This window comes from Sugiyamaella lignohabitans, chromosome A (genome assembly GCF_001640025.1).
Source record: "Sugiyamaella lignohabitans strain CBS 10342 chromosome A, complete sequence".
NCBI classification, from domain to species: Eukaryota; Fungi; Ascomycota; class Dipodascomycetes; order Dipodascales; family Trichomonascaceae; genus Sugiyamaella; species Sugiyamaella lignohabitans.
The window spans coordinates 4,162,834-4,181,059 of NC_031672.1; the positions used below are offsets into that span (position 1 = coordinate 4,162,834).

At 42.1% G+C, this 18,226-nt stretch overlaps 7 protein-coding genes and 1 non-coding gene across 8 annotated transcripts; 4 read left to right on the forward strand and 4 right to left on the reverse strand.

Annotated features, from left to right (window-relative positions):
• Nucleotides 1-63: 63 nt before the first annotated feature.
• VPS33 (tethering complex ATP-binding subunit VPS33) lies at nt 64-2,385 on the reverse strand (the record flags this gene model as incomplete). Its single annotated transcript, XM_018878210.1, has 1 exon — nt 64-2,385. The coding sequence occupies one exon, from the start codon at nt 2,383-2,385 to the stop codon at nt 64-66; it is 2,322 nt and encodes a 773-aa protein (XP_018735537.1).
• Nucleotides 2,386-5,697: 3,312 nt separating this feature from the next.
• On the forward strand, nt 5,698-6,924 carry AWJ20_1339 (uncharacterized protein; the record flags this gene model as incomplete). The annotated part of the gene is made up of 1 exon (XM_018878211.1): nt 5,698-6,924. The coding sequence occupies one exon, from the start codon at nt 5,698-5,700 to the stop codon at nt 6,922-6,924; it is 1,227 nt and encodes a 408-aa protein (XP_018735538.1).
• A 689-nt stretch (nt 6,925-7,613) lies between these two features.
• AWJ20_1340 (uncharacterized protein) lies at nt 7,614-8,000 on the reverse strand (the record flags this gene model as incomplete). The annotated part of the gene is made up of 1 exon (XM_018878213.1): nt 7,614-8,000. One exon carries the CDS (start codon nt 7,998-8,000, stop codon nt 7,614-7,616), a length of 387 nt encoding a protein of 128 aa, XP_018735539.1.
• A 338-nt stretch (nt 8,001-8,338) lies between these two features.
• On the forward strand, nt 8,339-10,360 carry GCN5 (histone acetyltransferase GCN5; the record flags this gene model as incomplete). Its single annotated transcript, XM_018878214.1, has 1 exon — nt 8,339-10,360. One exon carries the CDS (start codon nt 8,339-8,341, stop codon nt 10,358-10,360), a length of 2,022 nt encoding a protein of 673 aa, XP_018735540.1.
• A 272-nt stretch (nt 10,361-10,632) lies between these two features.
• On the reverse strand, nt 10,633-10,845 carry PUP2 (proteasome core particle subunit alpha 5; the record flags this gene model as incomplete). Its single annotated transcript, XM_018878215.1, has 1 exon — nt 10,633-10,845. The coding sequence occupies one exon, from the start codon at nt 10,843-10,845 to the stop codon at nt 10,633-10,635; it is 213 nt and encodes a 70-aa protein (XP_018735541.1).
• Nucleotides 10,846-12,628: 1,783 nt separating this feature from the next.
• On the forward strand, nt 12,629-14,866 carry SPC97 (Spc97p; the record flags this gene model as incomplete). The annotated part of the gene is made up of 1 exon (XM_018878216.1): nt 12,629-14,866. One exon carries the CDS (start codon nt 12,629-12,631, stop codon nt 14,864-14,866), a length of 2,238 nt encoding a protein of 745 aa, XP_018735542.1.
• A 100-nt stretch (nt 14,867-14,966) lies between these two features.
• AWJ20_1344 lies at nt 14,967-15,051 on the reverse strand (the record flags this gene model as incomplete). The annotated part of the gene is made up of 1 exon: nt 14,967-15,051. It is a non-coding gene; the product is annotated as a tRNA-Cys (tRNA).
• A 1,129-nt stretch (nt 15,052-16,180) lies between these two features.
• On the forward strand, nt 16,181-18,175 carry RAD24 (Rad24p; the record flags this gene model as incomplete). Its single annotated transcript, XM_018878217.1, has 1 exon — nt 16,181-18,175. The coding sequence occupies one exon, from the start codon at nt 16,181-16,183 to the stop codon at nt 18,173-18,175; it is 1,995 nt and encodes a 664-aa protein (XP_018735543.1).
• Between the last annotated feature and the right edge of the window lie 51 nt (nt 18,176-18,226).

Sequence of the window (18,226 nt, forward strand, 5' to 3'; positions counted from 1 at the left end):
TTTGCAGCTGAAAGGTTTCCGGTTGTCATGAATGATATATATTTATATGGATAAAATGCGTGATTAGAATTGAGCTACATCTATAATTTTAGAGCCCGAGATTATTCCTGTAGTGGCTATGATAATGTTGGTATTAACAGTGTCTTTAGCAGCGACGAGCCGAAGGTCGGCTATTTCGCCATATGTGATACCTCCAAGATAAAACACAAGTGTAGTGGGTTTGTCATGACCAGGAGTATTTCGAGTCAAGATCTTGCGAACTTTCGCCTCCCGGAGTTGCGATTCACTACGTTGAACATCTTCGACTAGGTTTCCTGGAACGTGGCTGATAATGTCTTCAGCTCCCTTCCATCCTGTAGACAGAGTCGAGGCATAGGCATTAGCATAATTAGTTGCGGTGGTGACGTTTGGAAGCAGACGCCGTGGTTTAATAACGGCCCGTTTGTCAATGACGCATTGCACTAGTCGTACACTTAGTGGAGCATAGCCGGAATATGCTGTTGAAACATCATTTGGACTGTCATCGACTTGGTCTACTATGAGGTTAAGAGATTTGCGAAGGGTCGGAAAGTTGTTTGGTATTGAGGGAGAGCGTGCAAATACCAGGCCTAGCTTTTCAAGTTTGGACAATGTTAAAATATGTTTGTAGCCATAAGTCTGCACTATCTGGTGCTTAAGGGCTATCAGCTGCTTTTCTTTAATTCCACCTTTGCAAAGGCACTCTAATGATAATAATCGCAGCACCATTGACAATGATGAACTGCGATTGATCAAATCTTCAATCATTAGAAGAAGTGTGTTAGTGTCCAGCGACTCCGCTACAATATTCTGTTGTACTTCAAGCCACTTATTAAACTCTTCATCTTGAACTTTACTCATCAAGTTCTCGGCCAGTGCCGTGTGAAAGCGAAGAGACTGGTGAAGATGTTGTAGGCCTCCTACTTTAGAAACAAACTGTTTGATTTCAGATACAGTATTTGCATCATGTCGAGTCTCATAATCAGCCTGGAGTTGGCGGGCTACCTTATTAAGGGAATTGCCTACTAATGCAAAATTGATGTCTTTAATTGTATTGAATAATGTATCATGCTCCGAATATAGTGATGCTCGTTTGGTCCCAGTCGCACTTAGATGGGCAGCGGGCAATGAAGAGGATGCCTGGTTGCTGCCTTCATCTTGGCTGTGCTGATCTTGCTTTTGAGAGGGGCCCTGGACAATATTTGTGGGTAAATCTACTTGGCCCGTCTCGGATAGCTTGTAAAACTCATCCACTAATCCATGGTATGTCAGCTGGGTTAGAAGAGGTGTCACCAAATCAGTCTTACGATCAATGATGACTAGATGGTCTATATGCGTACCAACAAAAATGTTGGAGAATTTATGAGAGAAAACAGTACCTGCTATACCGTCTGCAGTAAATTGTGAATTGGAGAAATCTGTACCATTAGTCCCATTGCCATTATGGCCATTACTGTTGCCCGAGCCAACTGTACCGCTGCCAACCTTTATGCTACCCAAAAAATTACCACTGGTGCCATTATTTCGATTGATAGTAGCAGCATCTTGAGCTAGCTCTGTTCTTTTGTCCAGTCGCTTGTCAAGCAGAATATCAGCGAGAATCCTGGCTGCATCGCCTTTGCCAGTTATTCTGCCAATAAGTCCATACCGTTCTTGTAGACTTTGAATGGCCTGAGCTGACCGGTGGATAGCTGATGGGATTCCATCAAGATAGGTTTCTTCAAACCCAGCACTTTGTAGGTTTAATGACAAAATATCCTCATCTATTGGCAGAAAATGCACGGGCCAGCTGTGGATGTTAACATCACCTAGCACTCTAGCCTCTTCAAGGACAAGTGAAAAAGCTAGGGTTTTATCTGGCACGCATATAATATGAAGAGATGTCGTACTCGGTTTATGAACACCCTTTGCTTCTCTACTTGGGCTCAATGTTGCTGAAGCAGCAGGCCCTGATCCCTCTACAAGTTGACCATCTTCGGCACTGACAGCTGTGCCGAGAATTGACTCTACATGCTGAGCCACAAGAAAAGATTGCTCAATTGCTGTGCTTGTCAAATAAACAACACTCTTCCTTCGTCTGTCGGCAGGGTCAATCTTGTTCTCACCCCCTTGAAGCCAATATATCCTCTCCACGCCGTGATCCTTAAGCGAGCTTGAATTCGGCAGCACCACATTCACTATTGTCGTCAGGCTCCTATCCAGAATAAGGATCTTACTACTCGGTCGAATCGAGTCTAGGATTGTAAAAAGGGCCTCCAATGCCTCTTGCTTGAGAGACGAGATATCCATTCTCTTGCCTATTTCGCTATAATCAAGTGCAGACTGTCTCCAATTTAATACAGGTAATACTGTACTGTATAGCAGCATCAGCAGATGCGGCTGTAATCGGCAGGGTCCAACGTCCCTGAATTGAACTGCGGGGTTGTCACTCCAGTGAGTGAATAATCGGTTTGAATTCTCAGATATTTTTAGAGTTCTTTGGTTGAATTTCAGCTGCTCTCAGAATATCCCACATTACGGTTTAATCAGTTGTATATTATAGTGTCACGAACTGGTACCGAGTTATATATAAGATATACACGAAGACCCGATTTCATTTCTCTCTTGGTGAGATGGGTTCATTGCTCCTACAATGAGCACACTCTCAAGGTTCCCTTCGAATTGTATGAAACGGTATCCGTAAGAGCATTTATAGATATTTATAATTTAGTAGCACTCTATTAATTCCAAGTTCAATCAACGATAACTACAACAAATATCTAAACATTTTACTTTATATTTCACAGGAACTAATCTCCAGGGCTGTGCCCCAGCCACCATTGGCTATTCCCATACACCTCAAAAAGTCAAGGAAGCAGATATATTGTGCTAGGTCTTAAATAATGTGGAGTAAACCCATTTTTGAGTTCCTATCCATGCAAGTCAGGCTCAGGAGCAGTTTACTCCTTGGACTTGGCGTTCTGGACGTACCAGGCGTCACGGACCTCGTTTCTGGGGAGGTGGAATTTGTACCACCAGAGAGATGAGAAAATACCTCCGAGGGCTGTTATTTGTTAGTTAAATTGTTCCACAGCTAGACTAGTATCTTGACGCTTCACTCCAGTTCAAGGTCACGGATACTGAACAGTTCGATAAGAGTCTACCTAATCTTCAGCCCTTCGCATAACACAATCTCGAACCACTAGACCACAGTTTTAATCTTATTTATCACAAGAAATTCAACCAGGTAATATTTCTAAGTTGGTTTACGATTCATTGCTCATACGCTAGGCCTATCATCTCAAATAGTGTCACTCAGTTGAACGATCCAGTTATTCTAAATCTGAAATTCAAGGTCCTGTCTAGATTTCTACCAACCAGTTCCAGATTTGTTCCCAAATAATTGGTAAATTCACTTACCGAAACCTGCAATTGTTAGTTTCTATTTCCATGCTATAATTGACTCTTGCGACTGTGAACCTCGTCTCCAACTCTACATTCAAAATGAATTACACTCTGAATATAAAGTTATCAACTACAGAACCTTTCGGGTTATACGTCAATCGAACTTCTGTCTCTTGACAGCACGTTCGCGACGATAGCAGGACATATCCAGCTCTGGAGGAAGGTACACTTGCACCCATCCACATGTATATTTACTTACCGACAGTGATGTCAGTGATGATTCTTCTCTTGAGAGCACCGGTGATGGGCTTGATGGCAGCGTTAGAAACAGGCATTATTGTCAATGATAATCTGTGATGAATGAACTGTCAGGTCAGATTCCAATACAAAGCAGACCACATATTTTCAAATTTCGTTCTCAACTCTCACCAGGGCTCGAGGATCAAACCCTTACCCATGAACGTATACCTTACAACAGCCAATCAACGCGCCGCTATCAAATGTGTAAACGGATATCGATCAGCCCATTTCATTAACTCCCAACTGCCAGCCGACGCACCCAAAACACACCACGCGGCTAGAAATTTCAGTGCGTAAACTTTTCTTTCTTGTAATACTAGTGGTTGAAATTTGACTCGAACTGTAGCTGTTATTTCATTTTCAGTCTGACAACTTATTTACAACAAAGTCGACGAATTTTCCCGATTTGTTTGTTTTCTTGTTTCCCTGCAATTGCAATTGAGACCGTCTAGTTCGACTATATTCATTCAAAATGATTTCCAGATTAAGTCAACGTACTGCTACTTCTGTCGCTCGTCGTGGTTTCTCTACCTCGACTATCGCTCGTAGTCACGGTCCTGAGGGTCCTTACAACAACCTTCCTTTCAAGGTTCACGGACGTAAATATGTTCCTTACTGGGCTTTACACTGGGGTTATTTCTGTATGTTTTAACTTTTTTTTTTTCCTTTCTTTTCATTATGGTCTGACGGCACAGATTTTGCTTGTACTATGTGTATATAGTGCCATTTTCACCCTGTCAACACAGGGTCAACTTGTTGTTGAATACCGTCGGCTGGCTGGCCAGTGAGCTATATGAGATGATTTTGCGATCCAATGTATTTGTCATAACTTGACAAGTGTATTGGTGAATAAGTTTCAGTGACCGTCAGACTCTAAATCAACACATTATCCTAAATACTAACAATAGTCTAGTTGTCGGTTTGGGCGCTCCCTTTGCCATCTGCTACTACCAACTCAAGAAGTCTGGCTCTCTTGACCAGTAAATGGTAGATGGGTCTTTATTAGTGCTTTGAACAGCGCTACTGTACTTTTGACTGCATCCATCCATCATCCATCTCATTCTAATGGACCCATATTGGTTTGTCTAAAAATCAGGTGATTGTAGCAAGCTCGCCTGGGTAGATTATTTATAAACGATAATAAATAAAAAAAAGACATTTTCTCAATGGTTTCGTGTTGCAGTGATGCCTTGCAAGCACTGGTGCTTATCCAGCGAGCCGCTATGTAAGCTGATTTGAAGTGTCTATATCGGTGAACTTCGATTTAAGACTCTTAAGGATAAACAGTATATAGCACGAGGTGGTGTTAATGGGACTTTGGCTCCTTAATAATTATTCAGTAAGAGCTTCTTATATGGCCTATCATTACTTTGTGTATTATAGTACTTGAAGACAGTTTCGTTAAAGGGCAGATTTAAAAACCAAAAAACGTTAACCAATTAAATCAAACAAGAAAGGAGAAAGGTCTTAAGAATTCAGTGAACTTGAAATTAAGTTTCTCGGAAACACATTCTGGCTCATCATCTAACTATAAGTACCATGCAGCTGCAACTGCATCTAGCACGCAGGGTCCAATTCTAGAAAGATTCTCGATTAATTTAACTTCCGACTTGTCTATGCAAGTCAAGCCAGGAAAAAAGAGTCCTCGAATAGGAGCTATTTATCTGTTTGGGAATATATCCTTGAGAAACCTAGGTTCAGGCGGCGGCGGCCCAAACCCCGTAGCCCTCCTCGATCCCTCCGCTCCCTCTCAAGTGGTCTCTAATTATTATTTAATGCTATTTGCTTAAATTGTAAATTTGAATACTTTATCTCCTCCTCGGTTCTATATGGATCTCCTCGACAATTGCAAAACCGATTTCTGAAGACATGTTCGGTCTGATGGAAGCCCTCGTAAGGAAATGCACGGCTGTCTATCTCATGTTGAAATGCACTCCAGATGAGAACATCAGCTCGTCAACGTCAACGTCACTTCCATAGTCCAGAGAATGCGAGATGAACTCCAAAATTGACGAAATTGCAAGTTCCGTGGCATCACAAGATGACAAATTTGTTGGGTTTATTGGTGTCATTGAGTCAATTGAACCGATAGAGGCCAATGAAGCCAAGCTTCAGCAGTTCATAACTAAGATGTTGTCGCTTAGCTACGGAGGCATGAACGCTGTGTTTGAGCAGCTTCTCAAACATATTCAACCAGCGGATGAATCCTCATTCTCCACACTAGAAGAATCAATACTCAGGTTCATTCTGACCTCAATTGAGCCTTTGATTCTCTCGTTTTATTCAACAGATCAGAAAGCTCGGAGCCGTCTGGCTGATATTTACCAGAATAATGGCATGTACACCAAAGCAGCCAGTGTTCTTCAGGAAAGACTGTCTATAATTGCTTCGTCTTCCACTGCCTCTGCAAAAAATGAAAATGAGAATGAAAAGTTTGAGCTTTATGTTAGAATTATGCGAAATTATCTAGAGGCAGACCAACCAGAGAATGCCAGCACCTTCCTTAGCAAAGCTCAGTATCTACGTCCACAATTAGAGTCTCGAAATGAGATCACCGATATCCATTTTCAACTGTCGCAGGCTCGAATTCTTGATTCAACTAGAAAATTTCTCGATGCTGCTAATAGATACTACAATGTCTCGAAGGAATCACTTGTAGACGAAGCTGACAGACTGGCATGTCTTGGGCAGGCCGTTTCCTGTTCTATTCTCGGTTCAGCTGGTCCTATCAGGTCCCAGATCTTACATCGTCTCTATAACGATGAGCGATCTAGACAGCTTGACAGCTTTTCTATCCTTGAAAAGGTATATCTTGATAGACTATTACTTCCCAGTGATGTCGAAGAGTTTGCAAGATCCCTTCAACCACATCAGATGGCTATGCTTGCTGACGGAACCACTGTTTTAACTCGTGCTGTAAACGAGCACAATGTACTATCGGTCTCAAAAATCTATAAGAACATCGGGATTCAACAGCTTTCACAGATTCTTGATCTCGCCCCTGCCAAAGTCGAACAATATACAGCTTCCATGATTAGCCAAAACAGATTGGCAGCACAGATCGACCAGATCGATGGATTCATTTATTTCACGGGTTCACCAACCGAATCTGACCCTGTTAAACGATCTGATGACCGACTCCAAGACGTTCTCTCCCTTCTTGATGATGTCGCATTGAAAATTCAAAAACAGCAAAAGCTGGCCCTTGGTGCTACCAACTAGCTTCAATTATTTATTAATTATTTATTTCTACTAGCGTGAACACTATCTCAAGGAATTGGAGACCTGATATAGATCGCGATACCTTTTCTTCGTGAGTTCTATTTGTACAAAAGGGCGATAAATCAAATTCTATGAGCCTGAGATGGGCCAGCCCTGTCGCCCTGGGGTGCCAGGTCTCCTACCCCTGAATATTGTTTAATCGAGAATTGAAAACCTAACATCCAAAATTCACTATTTATGCGAGGAATTTTTCATGTCAGTGGTTTTTCCTTTCTTCACAGCATCAACTATTTTGGTAAGTGAAAAGAATATGGAAAATATGGAATTAAACAGCCGGTCGAAAGCTTAGATGATGATAACCTTACTCAGCTCACTCAGAGAATTTATCATGCTGATAAAAACCCTATCCAACATTCAAACCATCTGATTTCTTTGCTTTCGATCAGCCATAGTGTTGAATTCCCGTTCGGTTGATTTATTGGGATATCATAAACTAACTGGCTATAGCTTTACATATAGTTTACGATCTGATATAGATATATATTTATTTCTTCTAGAAACTATAAATAAATGTTGACAAGTTGATTAGCTAGCGAGATATCAAACAGTTGTTGTCTGAGCACTCTATTATAATAGCCAGACTGGAAAAACATGATAAATAGAAAGAGCACCAAGTAAAAGGAAGGTTCCTACGCTACTCGTTCAATATTTTGGCCCACAAACTTCAAGATTGTGAAGGCATCTCCTGTGCCATCAGAGCTTCCTAGCGATGAACCAACCAAAGCTGGTCTGCCGAACTTCTTAACTAAGGCTTGTGCTAATCGTTCTGCATTCTCAATTGATGATTCAGACTGAAACAGACGAGACATCCGAATTGTTTGCTTGTTATCAAGACCATAGGCTGGTAGAGCATAGACTAGACTGCCCAGCTGACCAGGGCCAGCTTGTGAGCCGGAGACATAGAGTGTGATTTGAGCTTTCTCAGAAGCTCCTTCTGCAGGTACTGTCAAGTGACAGTATACAGGGTCACCAAAGGACGAGCTCAATTGCTCTGTAATCACACGAACAGCGGACATGGGTCTGATATATTTTAATGTGAAGAACAGATCTTGACATAAATAACGCACAGCCGTTTATGCTTGGTACCCAAAAACTTGACTCCAGCACTTGGAAGCCTAGCCAAAACCCGTGATATTTCCTTTTGGATAGTTAGAAACTCAATATTTCACATAAGACTAACCAATGGTTACTGGGGTATGAAACTGAACCCCCAATGTGTTGTAGTTAGATTCGGGCCAGGAGTGAGCTGTCACGTGATACGGGGATCGACGATTGTTCATGTCATGAAGCTTGGGGTAAATGACTTACATTCAATGAACCATATACTGGTAGATTGAGGAGTGTGTGTCGCGAGATGGTCGAGTCGGAGAACAAGAGAAAGGCTTCTGCCGAGGCCGATGACCAATACTTGTCAAAGCGAATGAAGGCTGACATGGATGAGGAAGACGAGGGTGACGAGCAGGAAGAGGAAGACGAGGAAGAAGAGGAAGAGGAAGAAGATGGCGCGGAAGGGGAAGATGAAGAAGGAGAAGAGGAAGAAGACGATGAGGAAGAGGAAGACGAAGAAGGCAATGAGGACGATGAAGAAGGAGAAGACGAAGAAGAAGATGGAGAGGAAGAGGAGGAGGACGAAGAAGATGCTGAGAGAGTGCCAGGCGAAGTCGAAGACGAAGGAGCTGACGACGACGACGACGAAGAAGATGATGAGGATGATCAAGCTGATGTAGATGATGGTGAGAACAATGAAGAAGGAGAAGATGAAGAAGATGATCAAGAAGCTGAAGATGTTGAAGCCGAAGATGAGGCCGAAAATGCAGACGAGGATGATCCAAAAGAAGAAGATGAAGATGAAGACGAGGAAGATCCACCAAGACGAACAGTCACTAAGAAATACGTTAGCAAGAATATGAGAAAGAATAGCAAACATAACACCGCCTCCTCGAAAGAGAATGGACAAGACGATGATGAAGACGAGGACGAAGAGGAAGAGGAAGAGGATGACGACGAAGACAATGATAATGACAATGACAACGACGATAATGAAAAGAGTAAAATTAAAGACAAAAAGATTAAGAAAGAAGAAGGAAGCAAATACAATATGCACCAGGATAAAGCCAACAAAATCAAAAATGAAAACGGCTCTGCTGTCAAGGCCGAAGAAGACGAGGAAGACGATGACCAGGATCAGAAGGACGATGAAGATGAGTCCAAATCAGAAGCTGCTGATCAAGCAGCTGGTGAAAATGGCGAATCCGGTGAGAATGAAGATACTGCAAATGTAACGACATTTGTTTTTGACGATGTCGAATACAAATATAAAGAGCGGGCTGCCGTGATTGAGGAACGCGAAGGAAAAATCGAATTTCGCGTTGTTAATAACGATAATAAGCCTGAATCTATGATGATCTTAACTGGGTTAAAGAACATTTTCCAAAAGCAATTACCAAAAATGCCTCGAGAGTACATTGCTCGTCTTGTCTATGATAGGAGTCACGTCTCCATAGCTGTGATTCGGAGACCTCATCTCCAAGTTGTTGGAGGAATCACCTATCGGCCGTTTGAATCGCGTAAATTTGCAGAAATCGTCTTCTGTGCAATTTCGTCCACTGAACAGGTCCGTGGTTACGGAGCACATCTCATGAACCATCTAAAAGACTATGTCAAGGGTACAACGCCAATCATGTACTTTCTAACCTATGCCGATAATTATGCAATTGGATATTTCAAAAAACAAGGATTCACAAAAGACATCACTCTTGATAAAAGTATATGGATGGGATATATCAAGGATTACGAGGGAGGTACAATTATGCAGTGCTCAATGCTTCCCAGAATCCGCTATCTTGATGCAGGCAAAATCTTACTTCTTCAGAAGGCCGCTGTAATGGCTAAAATTAGAGAGATTTCTAAATCGCATATAGTAAGGCCAGGTATTCAAGAGTTCCGTCAGGGTGTCACTAAAATCGATCCTATGACCATTCCTGGATTAAAAGAAGCAGGATGGACGCCTGAAATGGACGAGTTGGCTCGACGACCCAAACGAGGTCCTCATTTCGCAGTCATGCAACATCTTCTGAGTGAGATGGAGAACCACCCTTCTGCTTGGCCGTTTGCCCAGCCTGTTAACCGTGATGAAGTAGCTGATTACTATGAGGTTATCAAGGAACCCATGGATCTTTCTACCATGGAATCTCGTTTAGAAGCTGATTCATACGCGTCAATGGAAGACTTTCTATATGATGCTCGACTCATTTTCAACAACTGTCGTTCTTATAATAATGAAACGACGACTTATTATAAGAATGCCACGAAACTTGAGAAATTCCTGTACGCCAAAATTCGTGAAATCCCCGAATACTCTCATCTTGTAGAATAGACCATTTACCTCCTTTATGTACTTTTAATTTATTCATACACATTTCAAATTGCAAGTGATTAGTGGTATTAGTCTTGAAATCATTAAAGTATATCTTTACTTGATCCAAGTTGTATCTGGAATCACATAAGCGTTAACATTGAAAATACTAAAAAAACCAGTTCTCACAGGAAGGATAGTAGAACTGACCTAGGACAGAGCCCTATTCAGCCTTATGAACGAATCCTTTCGAAAAGGAAAAAACTCAGAGAGATAAATACTTGATTGATACATTACTCTAAGGGATCAGTGGCAGTGGCAGTTGCAGTCTCATCTGGACCAGCCTGTGCTTCTAGTTTTTCGACAACAGCGGCCATTTCCTGATCATTGTAGATCTTGAATCCATGCTCTTTAGTCACGCTTGACAATTGTGCATTCTTGGAATCAAGTTTCTCCTCCATGACCTGCTTGAGCACTTTGAGTACAAGCAGTTCAGCCTCTTCCATGGTCAGTGACGAGTGGTACTCATTCTGTAGCTCGGCCTGAGCGCCTTCACTTCCGCTACCAATGGCTTTGGCGTCGTATCTGTAAAATGTTCCTGTAGGCTCGGCGTGATATCTAAGGTGTTAGTATGGTTCTACGGCTCAGAAAAAAAAGTTCTAACAGCTGTCCTCTTCCCCAGGTTTTGTCCCAATTTGCTTCACAACCTCGGCATAGCCATTATTTGAGGCACAGCCCTAGCAGCTGGATAAATCACAATTTCACTTACAGTTGTGGGCCATCTTCATCAACACCAGCTATAAGTAAAGCTACACCGAAAGGTCTGGACATGACTCGCTCCTCGCCATCAGCACCCTCACCGAATCGAAGAGCAAGATCGCACACAGATTGAGAAATGGACTCGACCTTCATGGGCTCATCGTAATTGAAAGAGTGATTAATAGCTTCGACACGTGCGTGGTCAATCATTGTTCTAGCATCAGCTGTGAGACCACTCATAGCACATCCAACATGCTTGTCTATCTCTACGATTTTCTCAATGGAAGATGACTCGAGCAGCGATGAGGTCACTCTCTTTTCAACTCCAAGAACAACACCCTCTGATGTGGCGACTCCAATGGCGGTAGAACCAAGCTGAATTTGTTAGTAAATCACCTTCTGGAAAACCACGTTTCCATTCACAATTACATTCACATGCTCCTCAGTCTCTCAGAAAAAACAATTCCAATTGGAACTTGTAATCAACTGGGAACATGATTAATGTTCTGTCAGCAATCATGATACCCGTCAACTCTAATCGTTCCTAGGCTGCCATGAACGGACATCTCTTGCTCAATTAACCAACATAATTCTTCACATAGGTCTATTGAATAGCGGAATGTGATTAGAATTAGGAGAGACTTTATAAGAACAGTGTACATGGACACAGTGAGTGCTTACCTTGATAGCTTCTAGGGAGTACTCGACTTGGAATAGACGACCCTCAGGCGAGAAAGTGCTTACGCCACGATCATATTCACTTCGTGTGAGAAACATGTCGCTATATGTAATTGATTATGCTGGGTCCGTAAAATACAATTAATCCAGCAATGAGGGCTGCTTGTATTGGTAATAGTTTTGGTGGCAAGTGGAGGTGTGATGCGAGCTGCCTTGATGTTCTGAGGAGTCTAGTCGGTGAACCTGACAAGAACAGCCGTACTTAGTGATGTTGGAAAAACGACGCGCGTTAGCGGCATTCACTTAGGAAGCATTATATGCAGCTCGACCGCGCTATCATTTAATTTAAATCAAATAGTAAACAAACAGATTGGACAAGCACCTTTTCACCCACTCGAGGACAATGAGGTTAGTAATGTAATGTAATCTGAGTTTTATTAGGGAAAACTGAATTATGAAGTAACAGAGAGTGAGCTCTGAGATATGGAGCTATCGAATTCCTTTGCTCAAGCTCAAAATTACCATGCTTTGTAGGCAGGATATAACCGTTGAGGAAGTAGGAAGTTTGAAATAGTGAAGTTCTTGGAATATTGACTAACAACAATTACAAGTGCAGTATGGGTGCCACGACTCAGATTAGAACGTGATGGACCAGATCAGCGAGAGCCGCGAGAGGCAGATGAGAGCAACATTGATCTTGATCTTGAATTCGATAGACGAAAATCTGGAGAATCTCTTATTAAAGGACGAATTGAACCCATTGAAAAGTTCGCGAGTATTAAGGCAATATGGGAAACAGGACCACCTGTGCGTAGACTCGTCAGTACAGATGTACGTGAACAGGAAGCTTTAATGATGGAAGATTTGTTATATGTGCTTATGGGATGTGAAGGTAATTACATACGATTCTCAGAGCTATATGACCCAAGCTCTGAAGTTGACAGACTAAGGGGTCCTGATTTTAGAATTGCCAAATTTTTTGATCCCAGTGTCAAGGATCTAGCCATGTCTATTGCAGAAATTGCTAGCTGGTATATGGCTGTTCGCGCATTTTGCGAGTATCAGAGTGGTGATATATTTGGCCGTGTGAACCAAGCTTTATGTGCAGGGCTTAGAAAAATTACAAAGGGGTATCTGGCTAATCTTGCTGAATTAGAGTATCTAGTGTTGAACTCTCAGCAATTCTCATTGCATCAGATGAGCGTGGAATTGACCCACACGGGATCGCTGTTGAAGCATGCGTATAGTGTATGTCAAGCGATATTAGAAGATAATGTCAGAAAATCTGAAGCGACCAGTAGGGGTGGCAATGATATCGAAGATATCATTGAAAAGATCCGTGGAACAGCAACTTCTGAACATGTAGATTATGGAAATATTCCCCTACGTGAAGAGGGACGAGGAGATACAGTCTGTAAAGGGGGTTCGGTACTGAAGCTATTAGCTAAGCGCTTAGAAATTTGGTCGGGAGACCCATTAGCTAGTGGTGTGGTACGAATGTTACTCCAAGAGGCATCTAGGCCATATTTAGATATGTTCCATCGGTGGATTCACCATGGTATTATTGACGATCCCTATCAAGAGTTTATGATTCGTGAAGCACACAATTCATTCACTGCCGACCAGCTACATCAAGATTATGCTGATAAATATTGGGAACGACGATATATTATCCGAACAGAAGACCTTCCGCTACAATTATCGAACCCAGAGGTATACGAAAAAGTGCTTCTAGCAGGAAAGTACTTGAATGTCATCCGAGAATGTGGAGGTAATGACGCATTGAATTATGGTGGAAATGAGACTGAAATTGCTGACAAGAATAGAAGCAGCGAAGCAAATCAAGGAGAGAACAATTACACATCTATAGAGGACACAAAGATCATCATTGACTTGAATGCTGCTTATCAAAATGCAAACCAAGCACTACTGACCCTTTTAATTCAGACGCAGGGTCTGCAAAATCGACTTCGCTCGTTGAAGCACTACTTTTTTCTTGATAGAGCAGATTTTTTTATCAATTTTATGGATATTGCACATAGTGAGCTTTCCAAGTCGTCGCGAGAGGCATCTATCACGAAATTACAATATCTCCTCGATATGGCTCTGCGGCAACCAGGTAGTATATCATCAGAAGATCCATTCAAAGATGAAGTTATTGTAACAATGAGTCACAAGAGTTTGACAGAATACCTATTACAGATTACCAACATCATCGGAATCGATGCTGAGCAGATCCGAAACAATTCTGCCAACAGTTCTGAATATGTGCGAAATATGGTGCTGGCCGCCAAGCATACTAGCGGTGTTACATCTGCGGACTCTGAAAAGCGAAGCAAGTCATTCACGGCCATAATGGGTCTGCAGCTTGACTTTAAGATGCCTTTTCCTCTATCTTTAGCATTGTCTCGTAACTCGATAATGCGCTACCAATTTTTATTTCGCCATCTTGTTGAGCTGAAAAATATCGAGCGGTCACTTAATTTGTCATGGGTTGAACAGATGAAACTACCACCGTGGCGCAATTCTCCATCCCAGGATACACCAGCTCGTTTGACAGAATGGAAACGTGCAGCTATAAAACTACGATCAAGAATGCTTATATTTATTCAACAGCTGTTATACTTTTGCACGGTGGATGTCATCGAACCTAACTGGTCCAAACTAGAACGGGAACTGGCTGACTCGAAAACTGTTGACCTGTTAATGAAAAAACACATTGCATTTCTCGACACAGTAATCAAGGAGTGTATGCTAACATCTCCTGTTTTGCTTAAAATTCGTGCTAAACTGTTCCGTGCCTGTCAAATGTATGGCAACTTTCTCCCCAGCCAAACACCGTCACTTGTTCAGATAGACCCAACATGCGTACCGGCGTCCCAGCTCAAGTACTATAATAGAGCCATCAACAAAGATGGTCAAGAGTATACCCCAGACGAGCTTTTAACATATCTAGAAAACTCGCTGGGCCAATACCAGGCCAGTTTTGACAGGTATATCCGGTCCTTTGTGGAAGGGATTAATTATTCTGGTGCGTCATACTCTTCCATTCTCCTCACCTTGAGTTCCCGTCTCGAGGTATGTATGTAATCTAATACTATTTATTGTCACTATATTGACTCGCCCACAATATATCATAAATATCCTTATAGATATCACCTTCCACCTAGCTGAGACCAGCAAAAAGCTAAGCTCGTGCCCGGATTCGAACCGGGAACCTAAAGATGTTTACAGAAGAATTGCAATCTCACGCGCTACCGTTACGCCACACGAGCCAAATACGTCGACTGCCATCTCGTCACGTGGGGAGAGCTGCCCTCCAGCTAGCCACTGACCCCAGCTTTTTCCGTTATTTTCCAGTTTCAAATATAAAATTTGTTAGTACTCTAGTAGAAACAGGTACTACGGTCTGTGACAGAGCCTCAGCAACCTAAATCATCGCTCTTGATCTGGAAGGGGTCTATAAAAACAAAAAATAAACAAAAAAAAACAAAAAATAATTTAAAAAAGTTCTGAGTCCTAAGTAACACAATTCATTAATGAAAGCAAATTTTTTATCAAATTACAGCAATAAAAGCTATAAAAACTTCTGTGTTCATGATCGGTATCGAGTTTCAGCTTTAGCTGAATCGCGCATTGCACTAAAGAGACTCTGTTATCCAGAGCCCAATCTCTCGCAGGACCTCCCATAGAGTACAAGTACTCTTGTTTTCTGATGGCCCTGTCCTGTGTTTCCACATCAGCCTCTCAAGAGGTGTTTAGAATGAGAGAAGTGTACCACCGAATTTCCCACTCACTTGGGACAAGCCACTATAAGTGGCTTTTTAGTGTGTGAGTAAGCGCGATAGAACTCCAGAAGAGGGTAACCCTGGTTTAGCTGTTAAGCTAAAATCCATTGTTACGAAAAAAAGTGTTTTTACTGCATCGACAAGTTGCTCAAGCGGCACACAATTGTACTTTTGCATGCAATATGCAATGCAAGGTTGTAGCGACCCGGTTCTGCGAGACAGATATCAGGGGAAAAATGTCTCCAAAATTACTTACGGACTAAGGTTTTGATGCCATTGCAAAATCGTTCAGCCATCTCAACTGTCGTAGTACGACGCTTAATCAATTACAAATATTTCTGAAAGAGTTTTTGCAATAAATTGATTGTGGAATCTATTGTTCAATCTGCTTCGGTAATAGAATATCCTTCCCCAAGATCAACATTTGTTTATCATCTATGGACGGATCAACAGGAACTTATTCTTTGGATGTCATAAGTCAGTTTGTTTCCTGATTTGTTGGCATGCTAGGAGAATAATGTCTCCAAAGCAAAAAGTCACAAAGAGAAAAACTCGATCTTTTGTGCCTAGGAAGAATGATGTGAACAGTAAAGCAAAAGCTGACAGTGGACAGCGGATGATAGAATTCAAGCCTAGCAACAACTCTCATCTCAATCCCTCAAATAACGATGCTAGGCAATCTCAAACAAGTAGAACATCTTTTGTAGACCTGGTGGACGAACTTTCCAGTGGATCTGATGATGATGGTCCATTTATTGCAAAGAAACGGAGAACGCTGGGGATCTCAAAAACAAACGATAGTGGGGTTTCTCAGCTTGGTTCCGAAAAGCAACCCACTCTCAAGTCTTCCTTACTCGAAAGAAAAAAAGATAATCAAGGCTCGCATGTCTCTACAACTGGTAACTCTGCTGTCACCGCGAGCTCACTAGGATCGTTCAGCAAACGAGTACGTTTTTCAAAGTCCTTTACCAGATCAACGGATAGCCCTGAGCAAGCAGACTCAGCTAACGACTCAAATGATATTCCTTGGTTAGTGAAGTATGCTCCTCGAGCATCTTCTGAAGTTGCAATTCATACTAAGAAACTCGCTGAAATAAAATCGGCTCTCATAGATATGGATACAACTGGCATGTCAATAGCCAGACACCTGTATAGACCCAGACTGTTGATTATCAGTGGACCCACTTCAAGTTCCAAAACGTCAGCTGTCACTACATTAGCAAATGAGCTCGGATATGATGACATACTGGAGTGGCATAACCACGATAGGATAGAAAATGGCAAAGGCACTAGTGAATCATTTGAGGACTTTCTTACAGGAGCCATGTTTGCTGGTGGCTCAAAAGAGGGGAGCAAAAAGCTTGTTCTTGTTGAGGATTTACCTAATATCTCACATTATGAAACAAAAGAGAAATTCAATCTTGCATTGCTGCAATGGATAAACCATCCAATTACAGGGTTAAATCTACCTCCGTTAGTACTAATTGTGACGGAATACGATGTTCCAGAAGAGACTAGGAGGTATGGTGCTTCCAGGAGGACCACAGGTTCTGTTGTCACTTCATCTTTTGCAACAGACTCGGTTATCGTAGAACGCATTTTGGCAAAAAAGATTATAAACGACCCTCGAGTAACACGAATAAAAGTACAACCAATAAATATGACGTTAATGACGAAAACCTTGAAGAACCTTGTTCAAAAAGAATCAACATTATTTTCAAAGCTTCCAATTACGAAAACAGAGCTTGACAAGGTTATCAAATCGCTGGCAAACGAAAGTGGAGGAGACCTTCGATCAGCCATCAACAGTCTTGAGTTTTGGGCAAAATGGCAGTCATCAAGGACCGATACACTTAAACCAACTACGAAAGAAAGTAGCATAGACTTATTTCATGCCTTAGGAAGGATCATTTACGGTAGTCACAAGGATAGCAAAGGGGTGCCCGTCCTAAGCGACTCGGTAGTGGTTGAATCCGTACTCAAGGACTGGGAAAACAACAACCGAGATGGTACTATCTCCTTGGCAATACTTGAAAATTATCCTGGTGCACATAACTCGCGTATGAATATGGAATCTATATGCTCTATTGCCGAGCTGCTCAGCAAATGCGATACGATGGTAGGTTACGAAATCCCTACGGTCATGTCCGACATTTGCTTTGCTGGTACTCGATATAAACTAGGGCATGCGAAGCTTAAATCAACGGAAAAGCCTCAGTTTCGCCCTTTGGTATATCCTCGAGATCGCAAGGCACATTTTAAACAGCTTGAGATATCAGCAGAATATCTCAGCTACCGGGCAAGCTATGCAAAAGACTATGGCATGATGATTAGCAGATTGGATAGTGTACTATACGATGGTTACTTTGAAGCAAGTATCAATAACAGCATGAAACGGTCTGTCAGCAATAGCAGTCGGTCGACAGTTAGGCGGCGACCAGGCGGGCCAATTCAGTCGTTCTCGACCATTAGAGCGGAGCAAAGCGAAGAAAATGAAGAGGATATTCGCAACGAGGCAGTTCTCCCGGAAGCCACTGAACCACCACCACAAACAACCAAATTCACGACCTTCTCCGACGACGACATTGAAGACTCAGATAACGAAGACTAATGACATTTAACGTTACATATTACCCATGTACCACCATTATGATAATGAAAC